General features: G+C 51.7%; 8 protein-coding genes across 8 annotated transcripts; 5 read left to right on the top strand and 3 right to left on the bottom strand.

Annotated features, from left to right (window-relative positions):
* The first annotated feature begins 280 nt into the window (after nt 1-280).
* On the top strand, nt 281-1391 carry V1518DRAFT_411470 (uncharacterized protein). Its single transcript, XM_066902858.1, has one exon. The coding sequence runs from the start codon at nt 345-347 to the stop codon at nt 984-986; it is 642 nt and encodes a 213-aa protein (XP_066761094.1). The 5' UTR covers nt 281-344; the 3' UTR covers nt 987-1391.
* V1518DRAFT_411467 (ribonuclease H-like domain-containing protein) lies at nt 1269-2774 on the top strand. The gene is made up of 2 exons (XM_066902857.1): nt 1269-2022; nt 2130-2774. The coding sequence occupies exons 1-2, from the start codon at nt 1636-1638 to the stop codon at nt 2325-2327; spliced, it is 585 nt and encodes a 194-aa protein (XP_066761093.1). The 5' UTR covers nt 1269-1635; the 3' UTR covers nt 2328-2774.
* V1518DRAFT_411466 (carbon-nitrogen hydrolase) lies at nt 2283-3378 on the bottom strand. The gene has a single exon (XM_066902856.1). It carries the CDS (start codon nt 3193-3195, stop codon nt 2380-2382), a length of 816 nt encoding a protein of 271 aa, XP_066761092.1. The 5' UTR covers nt 3196-3378; the 3' UTR covers nt 2283-2379.
* Nucleotides 3379-3709: 331 nt separating this feature from the next.
* Nucleotides 3710-4871, top strand: V1518DRAFT_411463 (DnaJ domain-containing protein). The gene is made up of 2 exons (XM_066902855.1): nt 3710-3869; nt 3929-4871. Exons 1-2 carry the CDS (start codon nt 3787-3789, stop codon nt 4494-4496), a joined length of 651 nt encoding a protein of 216 aa, XP_066761091.1. The 5' UTR covers nt 3710-3786; the 3' UTR covers nt 4497-4871.
* Nucleotides 4472-7359, bottom strand: V1518DRAFT_411461 (uncharacterized protein). Its single transcript, XM_066902854.1, has 3 exons — nt 7065-7359; nt 4883-6998; nt 4472-4819 (listed from the first exon to the last, which is right to left on the bottom strand). The coding sequence occupies exons 1-3, from the start codon at nt 7135-7137 to the stop codon at nt 4609-4611; spliced, it is 2400 nt and encodes a 799-aa protein (XP_066761090.1). The 5' UTR covers nt 7138-7359; the 3' UTR covers nt 4472-4608.
* Nucleotides 7133-8589, top strand: V1518DRAFT_411460 (ribonuclease H2, subunit B). The gene has a single exon (XM_066902853.1). The coding sequence runs from the start codon at nt 7483-7485 to the stop codon at nt 8440-8442; it is 960 nt and encodes a 319-aa protein (XP_066761089.1). The 5' UTR covers nt 7133-7482; the 3' UTR covers nt 8443-8589.
* A 31-nt stretch (nt 8590-8620) lies between these two features.
* Nucleotides 8621-9487, top strand: V1518DRAFT_411459 (uncharacterized protein). Its single transcript, XM_066902852.1, has one exon. The coding sequence runs from the start codon at nt 8679-8681 to the stop codon at nt 9372-9374; it is 696 nt and encodes a 231-aa protein (XP_066761088.1). The 5' UTR covers nt 8621-8678; the 3' UTR covers nt 9375-9487.
* Nucleotides 9488-9502: 15 nt separating this feature from the next.
* V1518DRAFT_150798 (Dopey, N-terminal-domain-containing protein) lies at nt 9503-15506 on the bottom strand. Its single transcript, XM_066900778.1, has 7 exons — nt 15242-15506; nt 15026-15147; nt 14806-14949; nt 14664-14744; nt 13065-14609; nt 10010-13011; nt 9503-9952 (listed from the first exon to the last, which is right to left on the bottom strand). Exons 1-7 carry the CDS (start codon nt 15321-15323, stop codon nt 9631-9633), a joined length of 5298 nt encoding a protein of 1765 aa, XP_066761087.1. The 5' UTR covers nt 15324-15506; the 3' UTR covers nt 9503-9630.
* Between the last annotated feature and the right edge of the window lie 23 nt (nt 15507-15529).

Below are 15529 nucleotides of genomic sequence, written 5' to 3'. Positions count from 1 at the left end.
CAAATTAGGAGCTGGCGATGAGATCGGTTAGCCCGCGCGCGCGACCGCCGCTTCGGTGCACAGCGGCTCAGGCCGCGCGCGCGCCGAAAAAGCTGATATCACAAACGCGAGGCGGCGAACTGGCCTCGTTTAGAGCGTGTCTCAGTTGCTGGGAGTCTGGGACCGGTGGTGCGCGCCCCTGAAAGACCGAGTTGACCTCGGCGTGACCAGAAGCTCTCCCGCGCTTGCCGCAGGCATCGCCGTCAGATGCGTACTGCGCCGGCGACGTCACGCGCTGCTGTTCGGTGCATGTTGTGTTGTATTTACACTAAAATTACAGCTAATAAATCAAGCGCTTTTGAAAAATGCCAGGCTCGGCTGTAGATGCAACTCCAAAAGAACCGGCCCCGCACTGGGGAGTAACTCCAAAACCGTTTCGTCGTACGAGCAGCCTCCGTCTCTCGGGACACTGTGGTGCTGCGTCGGTCACGCCTGCACCGACGGCAGCATGCTGGAGTCCCTCGAAAAGGCGCTGCCGGGGGCTGGCAGTAGCAAGCGAGCAAGCGAGAGTGCGGCGTTCGTCGCCGGAGCAGGGGGCAGCCGCTGCGTGTATGTGGCTGCGAGATGCTCGAGTAGCTAGGACGGCACGGGGGGACGAGGAGCGAGGAAGCAGCGGTGGTCGGCGGGGCCTACTTGCCGTAGGGCGGGCCTGCATGGAGGTCAGCGACGCGCGCGGGAGCAGTCCTGCAGGAGCGCTCACAGTTGCTGCAGTAGAACACGTCATTCGTGCCAAGCGGACGGCCGCAGGTCGCGCAGTGGGTCGTGCCGCTGCCGGGCGGCGCCATCGAGGGCGGCGCGGGCGCGGGCGCGGAGACACGCGTCGCGGCGCGGGACGCGGGCGCGGGGAGGCGGACGTGAGTGTGCCGGCGGGCCATGGCGGAGAGCGTGGGCGTGGAGCGCGGTGGACGACGGCGGCGGACGGCGCAGCGGGACGGGCAGGGAAATAAATACAGAGTCCGCCTGCAGCAGGGCGAGCAAGGCTGCGGGGACGCAGGGGGCGAAACCATCACTCTGCGAACCCTCGCGTCGCCCCTAAACCAACCGCTGCCAATCCAGGGGCCGCGGGCTGCCGGAAACGAGCGCGCTCGGTATATCATAAAAATTCGCACGCTAGCAGCGGCACGCGCCCCGGCGCAGCGCGTCAATGTGAAGCGCAACGTCGCGCAAGAGCGGCAGCGCTGTAATCAGCAACGGCGCGCGCAGACTGCACCGGGCGCCCCCCTTCGCCCCTTGGAAAGGGCTGCCGTGCGCGATCTCGATCAAGCGGGAAACAGGGAGGCCGGCGCAGGTGCAAGCCGCACCGGTGAGGCCGGAGGTAGGCTCCGTGCTCGCAGCCAAGCGGCGGCGACCCCTGTCCGCGCCGGCTCTTGACGAAAAAAAGTGATCGTCGGCGGCGCGGTGCCCCTTTCCTCCGCCCCCCTTTTCGCACTCAACTTCGCGTATCGCGCCGCGCGTGTCCTCAGCTCCACACGGTTACACGGTTAGCCCGCTGCTGCAGCCCTGTTTGCGCGCACACCCTTGCCTCGGTCTGCATTCGGCTGCGCTGGCTTCGGTCGCTTCGTTCGGCGCCGCTTCGTGCCCTTCTCCCCTGCAGCCATGGGTGGCTCCACCGGGGTCACGTCCAAGCTCGTGTGGATCGACTGCGAGATGACGGGCCTTGACGTCTACAACGACCGGATACTGGAGCTGGCGTGCTTTGTGACGACGTGGGACCTCACGCCGGTCGAGCCGAACGGCATGGAGGAGGTGATCTACTGTCCGCCAGAGGTGCTCGACCAGATGGACGACTGGTGCAAGGCCCAGCACAGCCAGTCCGGCCTGGTCGCGCGGGTGCTCGCAAGCAGTATGACTGCCGCAAAGGTCGAAGCGAAGCTCCTCAAGTATCTCCGGGACGAGTGCGGGATCATCGAGCGCAATTCCGGCGTCCTTGCTGGCAACTCTGTCCACATGGACAAGGAGTTCCTGCGCAGGGAGATGCCCCAGGTGTGTGAGCTGCTTCTTCTCGCCTCATTTCTCCATGTGTCTTCTTCTCCCTGTCTCTGCGCCGCCCCATCCTGTGTGTTTGTCTGCTGACCCCCGCCATCAACCAGCTGCTCGCCTACCTCAACTACCGCGTTATTGACGTGTCGACTCTCAAGGAGCTCTCGCGCCGACGCAATCCGTCCGTGTATGTCAGCGCCCCCGTTAAGAAGAACCGGCATACCGCTAAGAGCGACATCCTCGAGAGTATCGAAGAGCTGCGCCACTACTACGAGACCTTCCTCATTACCGACATGCCCGACAAGTAGCCGCACGCGTCCGTCTTCTATAGTACCTAATTGCGTTCAGATTTCATTCATACTACGGGCTTGGCTCGTAGTCAACCGTCGTGCTCAACAGGCCCTCTTCTCGGGCGTTCAGACTTGCCACTAGCTGTGCCGACCCGTCGACCGCAAACGAGACCGCGCTCGTTGATCCCGCATACGCCGTGTCGCCGTCCTCAACGCCACACCTGTTTGCGGCAATGAATATCGTAGGCGTTCTCTTCCTCCTGCTCAAATCAGCGTGGAGATACTGCCTGACGATCGGCGTCAACCGCCGGGCCCAGTACGATATCGTGCGATATTCGGGAACATCTTCCCTGTGCTCGTCGTGTGCGTCCTGCTTTTCCGCAGATAGCCACGCCATGGGCATGACGATCATGTCTGCGTTGTGCGCCACGGCAAAGTTTCCGAATTCAAACTTCTCAAACGGGGCAACGAATCCTTTCGGATTCAAGTCCATGCATATTCCCAGCGCTACCTTTAGACTTGTATGTCTGTCTGCTAAACCTGACTCCGGCTGCTTGTCCGGTGTTTTCTGGCTGAACTCAAGATCAAGGCACGCAAACCCGTCCCGCCCTGGCGACGCGCCCCATCGCTCATCGGCTTCGTAGAGAAAGTGCTTGCGGTAATTGCACAGGACCTCGCCGCTTGGCGAGACAACCACCGCAGCATTGTATATCGTGCCACTTCCTGATACGTCGTCATTTTCCGTCGCGGAGTCTTGCCGCGCGCTCGCTGCTGGAGCAGACGCAAGCTCCGGATACCCGACGATAACGTGACATCCTAACTTTGTAGCAGTTCGTCGAGCCCACTCCGTCGTCGGGCCGTTGGCGGTTGGTTCAAGATAAGGCATAATAGCTGCTCGAGATGGAAAATTGTATCCGGTGAATGCGAGCTCCGGCAGAACAAGTATGTCCGGTCTAATTCCTGAACCGTGCTCTGTACCTGGCGTTGATGATGATGATGATGATGATGATGATGATGATCGTGTGGTTTTATCCTCCAATAGCGAATATAGTAGCTTATCGATCCGCCTAATCGTAGATAGAACGTCCGTTCCATGATGCACATTCACTTGTAGGCACGCAATCGTGACCTTTCGCAGTCCCACAGTCATCAATGCAGAACAGTTCTTTTCGCAAAACAAATCTGGCAAACACCGCCAGGCGAGAAAATACGAATGGGGGAGCAAACAAGCGAAAGACGACGTAGTTGTGCTGCTGGGCTGGATCAACTGCTGGCGCCGTTAGACCATGCTCCGAAGTACTCGGCGCAGAGAACTCGCGAACTCCCGCAGTGACGTCATCTCATCGAGAGCAGTTGTTTAGTTCGCCTCCAGGCACCGTTGTCGTTTGGCTACCTGGCATCTTTTTCTTCCAGGTTTTCCTCACCTGGCTTCGATTCATCTTGCACGCCGGAGAGCCGTCCAAGCGTCCACAGAGTCATGTCTACAGTTCTCGACCACTATCAAGTGCTGAACTGCTCCCCGACTGCCACGCAGTCGCAGATCAGAAACGCGTACAAACGGTAACTGCCCGCGCATTGTTCTACCCCGTCGATCCTGACCCTAACACACAGCACTCCAGCGCTGCTCTTGCAACGCATCCCGACAGATTTCCGTCGTCGTCGCCTGCAGCGGCCGAGGCCACGAAGAAGTTCCAAGCGGTCTCAGATGCGTACTACGTTCTCGGCGACGTGAAGCGCCGGGCGGCCTACGACGAGCAGCGCAAGTCAGCACACGGCAACCCCTCGTCGCGCTCATACTTCACATCCGACAAAGCGCGCCAGGAAGCATATCAAAAGGAGTTCATGGACGCCTTCGAAGAGATGTTCAGAGACGCAGAGTTCACGTCGTCGCAGTTTGGCGACTCAAGTGCTGACAACAATACGGCCGCCGCTGAGGAGACCGCGCCGACCTCAAAATTTTATACGATTTTGACAGGGGCAGCCGCGTCTGTTGTTGGATTCACAATTGCAAATATACCCGGTGCCATTGCTGGTGGTGCCATCGGCGCAAAGCTGGGAAGTATTCGAGACCACAAAGGCAAGTCCGTCTACGAAGCTTTTCAGGAACTACCACAGTCTGAGCGCGCCAAGATGCTTGCCGCCTTAGCCCAGAAAGTATGCATTTCCCCAGAGCATGGTGCACTATAACTGATACAATGATGCTAACGTCGTCTCAGATATTTACAAGCATGACATAGATAGTCATGATCTCCAACTTGTCGCTCTCCTAAACCTCTTCTCACCTCAATACAAATTCACCTTACTTCCACGGCCGGCTATACGAACTCTTCGGTCTGTCGAACAATTCGTCATCGCTGCCGCTGCCTCCCTGGACCACGAACACGCGTCCTCCACTGCCGTGGCGGTCCGCGCGTGGCGCAAGCATATCAGGCAACAGTCCCTGGCGACCGTGACTGCCTTCTGTCAGAACCATTCGCTGTCCATTCTTCTTCGGAGACATCATCCATGTTCTTCACAAGTTCATAGTTAGCATTCGCATCTAACTGCATTAATACATCATTGCTTGAACTCACCCTTTGTTGATCTCTGCGCGTCGGTTTGAAGTCTTTCTGACTGCCAGCTCAATATGGAACTCGCAGTACTCAGTTTTTGCTAGATTCACCCAGTTTGTGCACTCGGTTTGCTTCCGCGTCAGTGACTTGCATATGCCAAACGCCTGTGCCCGTCCAATCTCAAGAATAGTGTCGTCGGCTTCGGTCAAGTTCAGCTTGAACCCTCTTTTAGTGCCAAAATTCGGGTCGTTCTTTTTGCCAGGCCATACTCCTGGATTCAGCACCGCGACAAGGTCTCCTGCGCGCAGCTTCCAGAATTTCTCAATTTGCTTGCCGCTGATGAAAATCTCGACGTCGGTCTTGAGATCCGTGAGAGTCAACATAAAGTAACGTCTTCTCATTAGTGACGCTTCATCGTCCTCTTTCGACTGTTTTTCCTTCGCCTGCTGCTGTCGCCGCTTCGGGAATCCATGCTTCGGTTGTTTCTCATCATCAATGTCAGCCGTTGCAGCCTCAATCACCTGTGCCCAGTCTGCAGCATTTCCGCCGCCGTCGTCAACACTGCCATCCTTCCGCCTGGGTTCAAATGGCTTTCCGTTGCGCTTCATGTACATGATCGGCGACTTTCGGGCGACGACGCCGAGCAGAGCCCAAAATCCATACGCAGGCGGTTCATATTCGGGGGGAGTAATTTCACCATACAAAGATGACACCGTGAACGTGGTGTAGTCTGCAAGATTCTCAACAACGCGTTCATGGTCCATATACCGTGTGTGAAGAGGCAGTTTCGAGTAAGGATCGTACAGATCAGTTGAGCTCTGATATGATTTCGCATTTCGCGGCGGTGTAGATGGCGGCGTATCGGTTTTGCGGGGTGAGTCGAATGAACTGTGAACATCATTGCTTGAGTGGCTGCTGCTTGAAGACACTTTTGGCAGAGTGCGCCGCTGGTTTTGCTGACTCTGTTCAGCGGACTTAGCCTGCAGTTGGATTTCCAGCTCGTCGTCGCTGTCTTCGGAGGATTCAGCAGCTGCTTCCTTCTTCAGTGCATCTCTGGAAAACCCCTGCAAATGTGACCTGCTGGAAGATTTTGACTCAGGTCGGTCCTCTTTGACTTTCTTGTCTTGCGATGGTGCAGACGATCCCTTATTCTCTAGCTCGTTCTCTTTTGTCATTTTGGACTTTGGTCGATGAAGTGCCATGAAGCTCTTCGCAAACGACGATTTTTGGCTTTCACTTGTGTCTTCTTCCTTCTGATATCGTTTCTTTAATGCTCGCGTTCGTTCGGTGTCCATATTAGCATACACTGTGCCCTGACGTTGTTCAAGTGCTTTCCGTTGGATAGTGTCGTGATTTGCAAGTCGCGTTGATCTGAGTCCTAGTGTTGGCGGTTGAACCGCACGATCAGTCTCTTTAACAGAGATAGCCGGCATGTTATTAAATTGAGATAGCTCGTGGAGCGACTTGCTGCGTGTGAGGTTGACATCCTTTGCTGAAATGGATTTGTTTAATCCTAGCCGCATGCGCGCTGGCTGACTCACTAACATATCCGACTGCTTCGGCTTGATAGGCGACGGTGACTTTGGAACCTGGAGCTCACCATGAGTGCTAGATCGGTGACGACCGAGGCCGGCAGTACTTCCTCGTTCCAACCGCTGCGAGTGGCTTGCAGCAAACTTATCCGTCCTGCTGTGGGCTAATAGCGAGTTGCTGATAGTAGGCGAGTACTCCAATTTGCGACGCTTCACAATTTCCTCGTTGACGATCTTCTGCTGTTCCGGCGACAATGTCGTTCGCGGCGGTGTAGCTTTCACTTGTACCTTGACACCAGCGTCGTCACTGTCGCTGTCATCAGAGGACAATGACTTAAATGAGGTCATTAAGATATTGTTAGCGACCTTATATCGTTTTGGTGTCCTCGGCGACGGAGTCGCAGGCGGAGGCATGGTGGTAGCTGCCGTCGCACTGTCTTCCTGCTGCTGCTGCTGCTGCTGCTGTACGATCGGCTGAGAGGACAGTGCTGCATCATGAGTACTATGGGCAGCTCGTTTCTTCTTCTGTAGCAACTTCAATGCGATCTTGGCCTCGATTTCTTCTTGCTCTGCGCGTATTTTTGCAAGTCGGAGTTGCAAAAGTTCTAACCCATGGAACAAGTTATCCGTCAGCGGCAATTCTCACGCGATTTTTCCTCTAGGATACATACCTTCGTCGTCGTCGTCATTGCTGTCGCTGCGCTCCGCGCTCTGGAGACCGGGACCTGGACTGGCCGACATCATAGAAACCGTTGCACTGAACTCTTCGCAGCGCGTCCAGCCCCACAAATACTAGGCTGTCGTTGGTTGTGAAGGAGTTGCAATTGGTGAATACTTTGCAGAAACTGGGAGCCAAAGTCGCGAGCGCGGCGCTGACGGATAAAAGGCGGGTAATTTCGAAGAGGGGCGTGTCCGTTGGTAGAGCACGCGTGAACACACGATGAGAATTGACGTGACGCGTTGACGCGTCAATTTAAGATTCCCAGCCGCACAGGGCTTTGCGGCGCGTTCGCGCCAGCCTTTACTTCTTGCTCCGACTTAAAGAAGATATAGATGGGTTCAACCAGTCTTTCGTCATTTTGAAAAATAATGACCCAAGTGATTATTTTACCTGCTACTGCTACGTCTGGCGCTTATGCAGAAGGATCTACAATCTTATCATTGCCTCATCCGGCCACTTCCGTTTCTACGCGATATCTATATTCACCTAAACCTCGTGGGCTGTACGAACTAACACTTGTCGACCACGCCAATCCTCATTCGATTATTTTAACGAGCGAACTTGACGCCAGTGATGCTAAACACGCAAATAATTCATGCCCGACAGGCACCGAAGATAAAGGATCAGTCATATCCTCGGCTCAGATCTGTATTGCGACTATAATCTCCCCGCAGCTACTCCTACTGCCAGTGCTATTCCGTTATGAGGCCCAATTTCGGGTTTGGGAGGATATATCAGATGCTCTTATGCGGACGAGTGCCTCATTTGAGCTTATCCTTGACTTTCTAGAGCAGCACGTCTCGACAATAACGGACATCGAAGAGCCAGCTGAAGGATTAAAATGCTACCGTTTATCGCGCCCTAAGTTATTCGCACACTTCTGGACCCGCGCCAAACGTATGGCGTCACATCTACCCGACAGTATAGTTAAGAGTCAAATCGAGCGCAAACTTGCGCCAGCACGGTACGATATTTCGACTCCACAGGAGATGTACCAAGCTGCACGTCATCAGACCGCTCTGACTATGCTCGCGGCGTACTTCCCTCCGCAGCTCATGACCGAATTTTTGGCTGCACATGCAGAGGAAAAGCAGAAACTTGCGACATATATCGAAGAATTGAACGAGCAGCGTGCAGAAGAGATGATGTTACAATCCGCCGTGTCAGACAGGAAGCCCGCAAAGCGCAAGTTTGAAGACGCGGACGCTGCGGCAGCAGCAGCGGCTAAGGAGAAAGCAACGTCAAAGTCTAGTAAAGGTGTTCGTATGTTAAACAAGGTGGACAAGTCCGGCATGTCAAAACTGAGTACATTCTTCAAGAAGAAATAGAGCATATGAGCAATCCATACCTCAAGCCTGTACAGAACTATTTCTTATAGATGCTCTAAAAGTGCTTATATTCTGATACAGAGAGTAGATTTGCCTTTCAACCATAACAGCGAAGCATGAATGCTGTGTACGCAAAATAGATCTGGCTGCCGGTGTAGAAGTTTGGCCTCCACCGCAAATCAATTCTCCCGTCTCAATCAGCCCCGCTCACAACATATATTACCTCAAGTAAGAACATGTTCGCCACGCCAAGTACGTCGAGTCTCGATCCTGCTCGGGTCTACGAGCCTGCAGAAGACTCTTACTTTTTTCTCGACGTGTTACAAGACCAGATGGACTACATTCGTCAACGCTTCCCCAGTACTGCAGACACCGCCGCGCCTGTGATCCTCGAGCTGGGCACCGGCAGCGGTATCGTTTCTACATTCGTGCAAAAATACATTCTCACCGACGCGGTACACTTTGCAACAGATATCAATCCCTACGCATGCGCCACCGCCCTCAAGACGTCACAAGAAAACGGCGGAACGCGTTTTTTTGATGTCGTTCGCACTGATCTGTGGGCTGGTTTCCGACCCAACATCGTTGATATCCTACTCTTCAATCCTCCTTACGTGCCAGACGAACAGACTGCTTCTTTTGAATCTGCGGTCACGTCAGATGACTGGCTTGACTTTGCTCTTCTCGGTGGTAAGGATGGCATGAAAATTACAAGCATTGTGCTCAATACCATGCAAACTATTCTCTCGTCCAACGTCGGAATTGCATATATTCTGTTTTGCAAGCGGAATAATCCGGCGGCTGTGGCGTTGTCAATGAGACACCGCGGTTGGATTGTAGATATGATTTCAGAGCGCAAGGCAGGATGGGAAGTTTTGAGTATATGGCGTTTCACGCAGCCTGGCCATCAAGATCTAGTAACCAAAAGCTAGGGTTCCTATCAGCATTTCGAGGAGTTTGGAGTTTATATGAAGTTTGAAACGTAGTTATTGATTTCTACATATAACCGCCAGCTAAACAGTTGGCTCATCACTCCCCCTTAAAACCGTCACCATTGACTGCAAACAATATCAGCCCAAAAAGAAAGTCACTATATATGATTCACGCGAAACGCAACAGTCATGCTACCCTCGTCGCTAATATGCTCTCGTCCCAAAGCCGCTTTTATCAACCCACCGGATCAATAGTTCATGCAAAAATATCCCTGTACACTTCATCTTCAAGTACCGCAACGTCTGGTACGCTGAGCGAGTAAAGGCGTTCATAACTCGACAAACTCAAATGGCTGAAAAAATTCTTCAAGTCTGCAACATCTTTCAGCTTTGGGCCAGTCAGAATCGGCTTGCGCTTAGAATATTCATCGATTGGAAACGATGGGAAGTCCATTTCGGTCTTGCTGTCGGTCGGAACGCCGAGCAACAGCGACAACCTATCGATCAATGGAAGTGGAGTTGGCTCATCGTTTGGAAATGCCGCCTCCAAAGTGTCCTTAATAAACAACCACAAATGCCTAAGCAATAGTGTTAGTACAAGAGATCGATAATTCTCTTGTCCGGAGAAGACTTACAGTTGGAACTCCTCAGATCCTAAGACCAGAATTGCGTCAAGAAGTTTGCACGCGGCATACACGCCTATGAGATTCGCCGGCTTCAGGCTATTGGGATCGTCGTTCGTTAATCGCGCAAAGACATTTGCGAGCTCCGTATAAATAAACGTGAAAAACGGCGGAAGATTCACAGGCGACGTTCGCAGCAAGATAGCTCGTAGCAGTAAGAACGAGTCGCTTCTCACAGAGTCTGCTACTGACGAATTCAACAGTTCTGAAAGTTTCTCAAGAGTCTCGCGATAGTTCTGTAAAAACTGATCACGATCACCGCACATGTACGCAAATGTGATTCGCCGTAAGTTTAACCTTCGCATTTCCGATTCTTGGTCCGACCATCCGAATAAAACATTTGCGTTCGAAGAGTGGGCCGATACGCGTCCAATCAGTTCTGGCATTCGCTCCTTATCATTAAGAAGCCACTGTCGAATGATATCTCGCCACCTTGTGCGTAGCGGCTCTGAAACTGTGAAGAATCTGCTGTCATAAAATCCATCACTGACTACAGACTTCCATGCCTTCTGCGCGCCCGGAACCCGGGAAATTTGATACAAAACCTCGAGAATTCCACTGTTTGCGCTCGCAGGGAATGACTTGGTCTTCATTGTAGGCTGTACAACACTAGTAGTGATAGTAACAGACGCCACAAGCACTCTGTCGCTCTCCAGTAGCACCTTCTGCAGATTCGGAATAACTCGTGCCAGAGCGCGACAAAGTTCTTCCTGTGAAAACTTCGGCTTCGAACTGGACGTTTCTGCCTGAGCGGCGAGATTCGGCAACTGCTGAAATGACATCTGCTTCTGAAGAGTCTGGCCTGGCGTGGACTGATATATCGGTGAAGATATTGAGACAGCGGACGGAGTCTGAGATCCATCAACGTCTCCATTTCGTTCCTTCTCCAGTATGGAGATCGATGTTGATGACGATTCCAGACTTGGTAATCCTGTGGCCTGTGCAGTCTGTCGTGAGGTGGCAGATGAGTTCAGTAATTTCATGAACACGTCAGCCAGTTCCTTACGCATTCGTCGTTGTTCTCCAAAGTTCGTTGAGTCCACCTTGCTTCCGATAATAGACATGAAGACCAAAAATCCCGGAAGAACATGTCTGTAGAGACCAATGTTGGCATATACATCGCGTACGAAGATCATGCAGTCAGACCAAATCTCTTCAATGGCATCATTCTCAAGGGAATTGATGTAATCAACTAAAAACTCCACAAGTTGATAATCAGTCAAATCCGTGGTCAAACTTGATCGGGAGGCAACGTCCAGAATGTACGGATTTATGCGGCTGTAGATGGCGTTCAAAATATATGGCAAAGTCAACTTTGGTCGAGATCCGTCTAGCACGTGTAGAAGCTTGAATATAGGAGTAACCCGGTGCAAGTCAATAAGTGTCTCAAGGCTTTCCAAAGTCTCTGCCATGTAAAGCCGTTCTAAGATTCGGCGCGCGCGGTACTTCATACGAGAAGATATATACAAAAAAGACTCGTTAGAAGCCGAGTCTGGCTCGTTTGCGACGCCCTTGGCAATTTCCTCACCCCATAGCCAGATAGAATGGCAGATCTTGATGCAATCCTGAAAGCATAGCAGCACTGTCAATCTGTTATTGGCGGCCGTGCTCTGCGCCTGCGGAGACTCGACGGAAAATACACCAGAAATCACGGTACCAAAAAATCCTGGCTCTGACGGGTTCTTCGGATTAATGGACTTAGACTCCTCGTCCAGTAACTTCTTGTGTGCTGCCGACATCAGATGCTCCAGTCCATGCATCAACGCAAAGAGAGCGCTCTCAGAACCATAAGCGATAATCGTGGCCCTTGAGCTATAGACATTCTTGAGTTCTTCAAACGTCTTGCTGATTTGAGAACAGAAGCACTCGACAACAGGTATCAAAATTTGAAACAGAACATCTGCGAAGAAAGGCAAGCAATCCATTAGAAATTTCACCCACGAGTCCATAACAGGCTGATTCTCATCGGCAGACAAACCGTCAATCACGCACTGTATAAGACTGGAGCTCGGAGACCGCATGGTATTTCCATCTACAGAAAGACGTCCCTCCATTGTATCACGAAGCTTGATAACGCTGTCTTCGTGGATATGAGAATTATCCGCAGTACCCTCGCCGTAGTTTAGCGTCAGGGTTCTGAATAGCACATCCAATATAAGCGTTTGGGTGTATATATCATCCTGATGAAGATTTGACGAGAGTCGGGACGTCAACGCCTGTTCCACTGCTAATTCAGGCTCCTTAAGCTTGTCTGCATGATCTGTGAGGATTATGCCAAGCAACTGAAGAGCGCCGCGGAGAACTTTGGAAAGGCTATCACGAAGCTGCTGAGAGCTATGGGGAGGAATGTCGTACTTCAGCGTCCGCAAAATAACTCGAATAAAAAAGCCACGATAAGATGGATCGCCGTCTTCAAGTCCGATATGTTGTAGCAAATTGCTTCGCGAAGCATCAACACTGATCATATCTGTTCCGAGTGAAGCAACTAAGCTCGGCGGTCCCATATCAAGAATGTTGGTCAGAGTCTTCAGGTAGTACAGGAATAGTTCGAGATCGTCATCTTCCCCAAAGGAGTACTCTTGTCGCCGCAAAAATGGAAGTTTCAAAATGCGAGATACAAGAATACCGTAAAGTCGGTTGGTAGTTGAAGTTGCTCCCAGCATTTCTAGCCATGCAAGTGACACTGAACGAAGAGGCGAGTACTTGTCTTCCAACGAGTCCAGCATAAGGAGTAACGGTCTTGTAAGAATCGCCTCGAAATTTGCATAATCGACACTATGAGCCCACAAATTGATAAATGCGTAGCCTGCGCTGGTATTCGTTCGTGCTTCTGCGACCAAATTTGAGATTGCGGCTTCGATCTTATGGTCCTTGCACTTGCTCTGCAAGTCCCAGAGAGAAGTAACAGATTCAACATGGAACTTTCCCGTCGGCATACTCAAGTAACTCCAGTGCTAAAAAATAAGGTTAGCAACCTGCTCTCAAGTTCAAGACCGCAGAGACTTACAATTTCTGTAAAATTTCGAATAGAGATGTCTATTTCCGATCGCACCATGCCATTGCGCTCAATGACAACACCAAGTAATCTAGTTGCGCCATATATAACTTTGAAAGGAACATGGGCATCAGGCTTCAGTCCTAGTAAAGCGTGTACCAGACTCTCGTTGCGCCAAGTAGTTTCAGCAGGTATCTTTGAAAGTAAGGAAACGGCCATAATGCAAATATTACCAGCATCTGCGCTAAGGTTGTTCATGGTCTTCGTCACAAGGTCAGCTGTCAGCGTGAGCAAAAGCCACGAAATAGTCGCAGGAAGAAATGGTGGCGTTGCAGGATCGTCGGAGGATCGCTGGTAAAAGAGTGATATCTTCTTTGAAACCTCATCAATATCAAGGACCGATAACTCAGATTTTGCTGTTGGCAGAAGAGCGCGAGAAGGAATTCTCTCCAACAATTCGGTTGCAAGTTGAAACCATGTATCAACATCCGTCACGGCACCCTGGTCGCGCAGAATAAAAATTGTTACCAAAATGAGAGGCACATGCACCACAACCATCTCTTCTTCCGTAACGTTGAATGTCGTCACGATGAAAAGCAGCAGCTCGTAGTCATGTTCGACAATCGCCAACCGGTAAGCATCAGACCAAATGCTGCTGGCTTCAACGCCATCAAAAAATGTGCTAGCACTCTTGAGAACTTCCTGATAATGAGCATCGCTTGCAGCTTCAGATTGATACCGACGAACGCTACGAATTACTGGAACTAAAATATCGGGGGTAATAGCGCCACCGACCTCCCAGCGGTCCATCAAGCTGAGCGCTATGCGGTATGGCTTTGCTCGGATAACCGGATTTTTGGATGTCGAATTAATCAGTTCCAGTAATCCGGAAACAAGAGGAGTCACGGCAAACTTGCTGAAGTACTCTGATCGACTTAAGGCTGGGGTGGCAATGGGATGATCGGCAGAGGGTTCCGGTCCGAGTAGCCAGATCCAAAGACGACGATTGAGAGACATGTCGCGTCGCAAAACAACAGAAGATGCAGCCATGAGTAATAACGTTAGATCATGAGGAGCTACAAGAATCTGCAGTACGCCACTCTGAAGCTGTACGTTGCGAACTAGGAGTTCCAAAAATCCTCTCTGCACGAGTATCTGCTCGTCCTGCAAGCCCTGGGCTAGAGCGCGAACGATAAGACCTGGTTCTGGAAGGAAAACCGAGGTGATGTCATCCGTTAATGATTCAATCAGCTCTTCCTTAGTCTTGTCGTTCGGCACCGCGTTCAAAGCCGGCAGCCTACGCATTGCATATATGACAGCGCCAAGACGTCGATCTTCTGAGCTTAAAATCACCAAGAAGAAGCATTGCCAAAAGTATCGGTCGTCTTTGATGTTTGTGCGGAAGTTGTCAATCAGAGTAAGAGTAGATGCGAATGACTCACTGGTCTCGTCATCAATGCCGGGCAACAGCGCGAGAAGCAAAGGCCGTAAGATGGGATGTAGCGACACTGGTGGCATAGGAAGAATGTATGATTCCAGAATATGGATCAAATGCGGCTAATTATGAAGTTAGTTTGCAAACAGCGACACGTGCGTAGCGGGACATAATACCTTCACGTTGATGCTGGCATAAGACATCAGAGGAAGCAGCCCAGGAATCCATATGCTGAGTTCACGGCTCAGCTCTTCGCGCTGCAAAAAGAGTGTTTAGCAATTGATGAAGCACCATTGGGTGAGCGGCAAGACGACTTACTCCCAAAACGTCGAATATGTAACCATAAACTTCAAGAGCTTTCTGGTGAACACCAGACGGAAGAGTAGGCAACAAGGCCTGTGCTAAACGATTGGATACAACAGACGCGTATGGAATTTGCGTCGATGTATGAGATTGAAGGGCCTGCACCAAATTGATCAGCAAATATATCTAGAAATAACGCTGTAGCATGTCACGCTCTATGGGATGGTGTACTTACGCGAAGAAGTTTGCCAAGAAACGAGATGAAGTCGGCCCATTCCTTGACTTCGTCGAAGGTTGACAGAGCTTTGTCGATGTTCGCGGCATATCGCTTGAATTTCGGATCCTTCTTACGGGATGCTGCACAAGTGGCAGATTAGTCCCAAATTACCGAGCGCGCGCACAAGACGACAATTGACGGAGAAAGGCTAGATAAAACAAAAATTAAACATACCATCGTCAGATTTGCCAAGAAAAAGCGGGAGCGGTGATATCGTCTGGAGAATCGAGGATGCGGACGGGGTATTCGGGGCCATGATGGCAGAGAAGCGGCGATGATCCGCGGCGGCGAGAGCAGTGAAGAGGTGATTCAAGCGGGGACCAGCCGATCACACGGCAGGCATGTGAGATGCGTGTCAGCAGTCGAAGTACGGCGATGAGTCGTAGTCCAGGATGCGCGGCGCAAAAGCAGGCGCAGGTGGAGGAGGAAGAGGCGATGGTTGTTGGAACAGAGAGGCAAGCG

Source organism: Limtongia smithiae (assembly GCF_038497785.1).
Source record: "Limtongia smithiae strain NRRL Y-17922 unplaced genomic scaffold V1518scaffold_2, whole genome shotgun sequence".
In the NCBI taxonomy this organism is placed as follows: domain Eukaryota; kingdom Fungi; phylum Ascomycota; class Lipomycetes; order Lipomycetales; family Lipomycetaceae; genus Limtongia; species Limtongia smithiae.
This window is presented reverse-complemented; position numbering and strand designations above follow the sequence as displayed.

Excerpts from the sequence above, each read along its gene's own strand:
- V1518DRAFT_411470 (XM_066902858.1), top strand. The coding sequence starts at position 345 with ATGCCAGGCTCGGCTGTAGATGCAACTCCAAAAGAACCGGCCCCGCAC.
- V1518DRAFT_411467 (XM_066902857.1), top strand. The coding sequence starts at position 1,636 with ATGGGTGGCTCCACCGGGGTCACGTCCAAGCTCGTGTGGATCGACTGC. Across the intron at positions 2,023-2,129 it reads TGCGCAGGGAGATGCCCCAG|CTGCTCGCCTACCTCAACTA; the intron begins GTGTGTGAGCTG and ends GCCATCAACCAG.
- V1518DRAFT_411466 (XM_066902856.1), bottom strand. The coding sequence starts at position 3,195 with ATGCCTTATCTTGAACCAACCGCCAACGGCCCGACGACGGAGTGGGCT.
- V1518DRAFT_411463 (XM_066902855.1), top strand. The coding sequence starts at position 3,787 with ATGTCTACAGTTCTCGACCACTATCAAGTGCTGAACTGCTCCCCGACT. Across the intron at positions 3,870-3,928 it reads ATCAGAAACGCGTACAAACG|CGCTGCTCTTGCAACGCATC; the intron begins GTAACTGCCCGC and ends ACAGCACTCCAG.
- V1518DRAFT_411461 (XM_066902854.1), bottom strand. The coding sequence starts at position 7,137 with ATGATGTCGGCCAGTCCAGGTCCCGGTCTCCAGAGCGCGGAGCGCAGC. Across the intron at positions 6,999-7,064 it reads CAATGACGACGACGACGAAG|AACTTTTGCAACTCCGACTT; the intron begins GTATGTATCCTA and ends TCCATGGGTTAG. Across the intron at positions 4,820-4,882 it reads CGCGCAGAGATCAACAAAGG|AACATGGATGATGTCTCCGA; the intron begins GTGAGTTCAAGC and ends GAACTTGTGAAG.
- V1518DRAFT_411460 (XM_066902853.1), top strand. The coding sequence starts at position 7,483 with ATGACCCAAGTGATTATTTTACCTGCTACTGCTACGTCTGGCGCTTAT.
- V1518DRAFT_411459 (XM_066902852.1), top strand. The coding sequence starts at position 8,679 with ATGTTCGCCACGCCAAGTACGTCGAGTCTCGATCCTGCTCGGGTCTAC.
- V1518DRAFT_150798 (XM_066900778.1), bottom strand. The coding sequence starts at position 15,323 with ATGGCCCCGAATACCCCGTCCGCATCCTCGATTCTCCAGACGATATCA. Across the intron at positions 15,148-15,241 it reads TCTTGGCAAATCTGACGATG|CATCCCGTAAGAAGGATCCG; the intron begins GTATGTTTAATT and ends CCACTTGTGCAG. Across the intron at positions 14,950-15,025 it reads TTCTTGGCAAACTTCTTCGC|GCCCTTCAATCTCATACATC; the intron begins GTAAGTACACCA and ends AATTTGGTGCAG.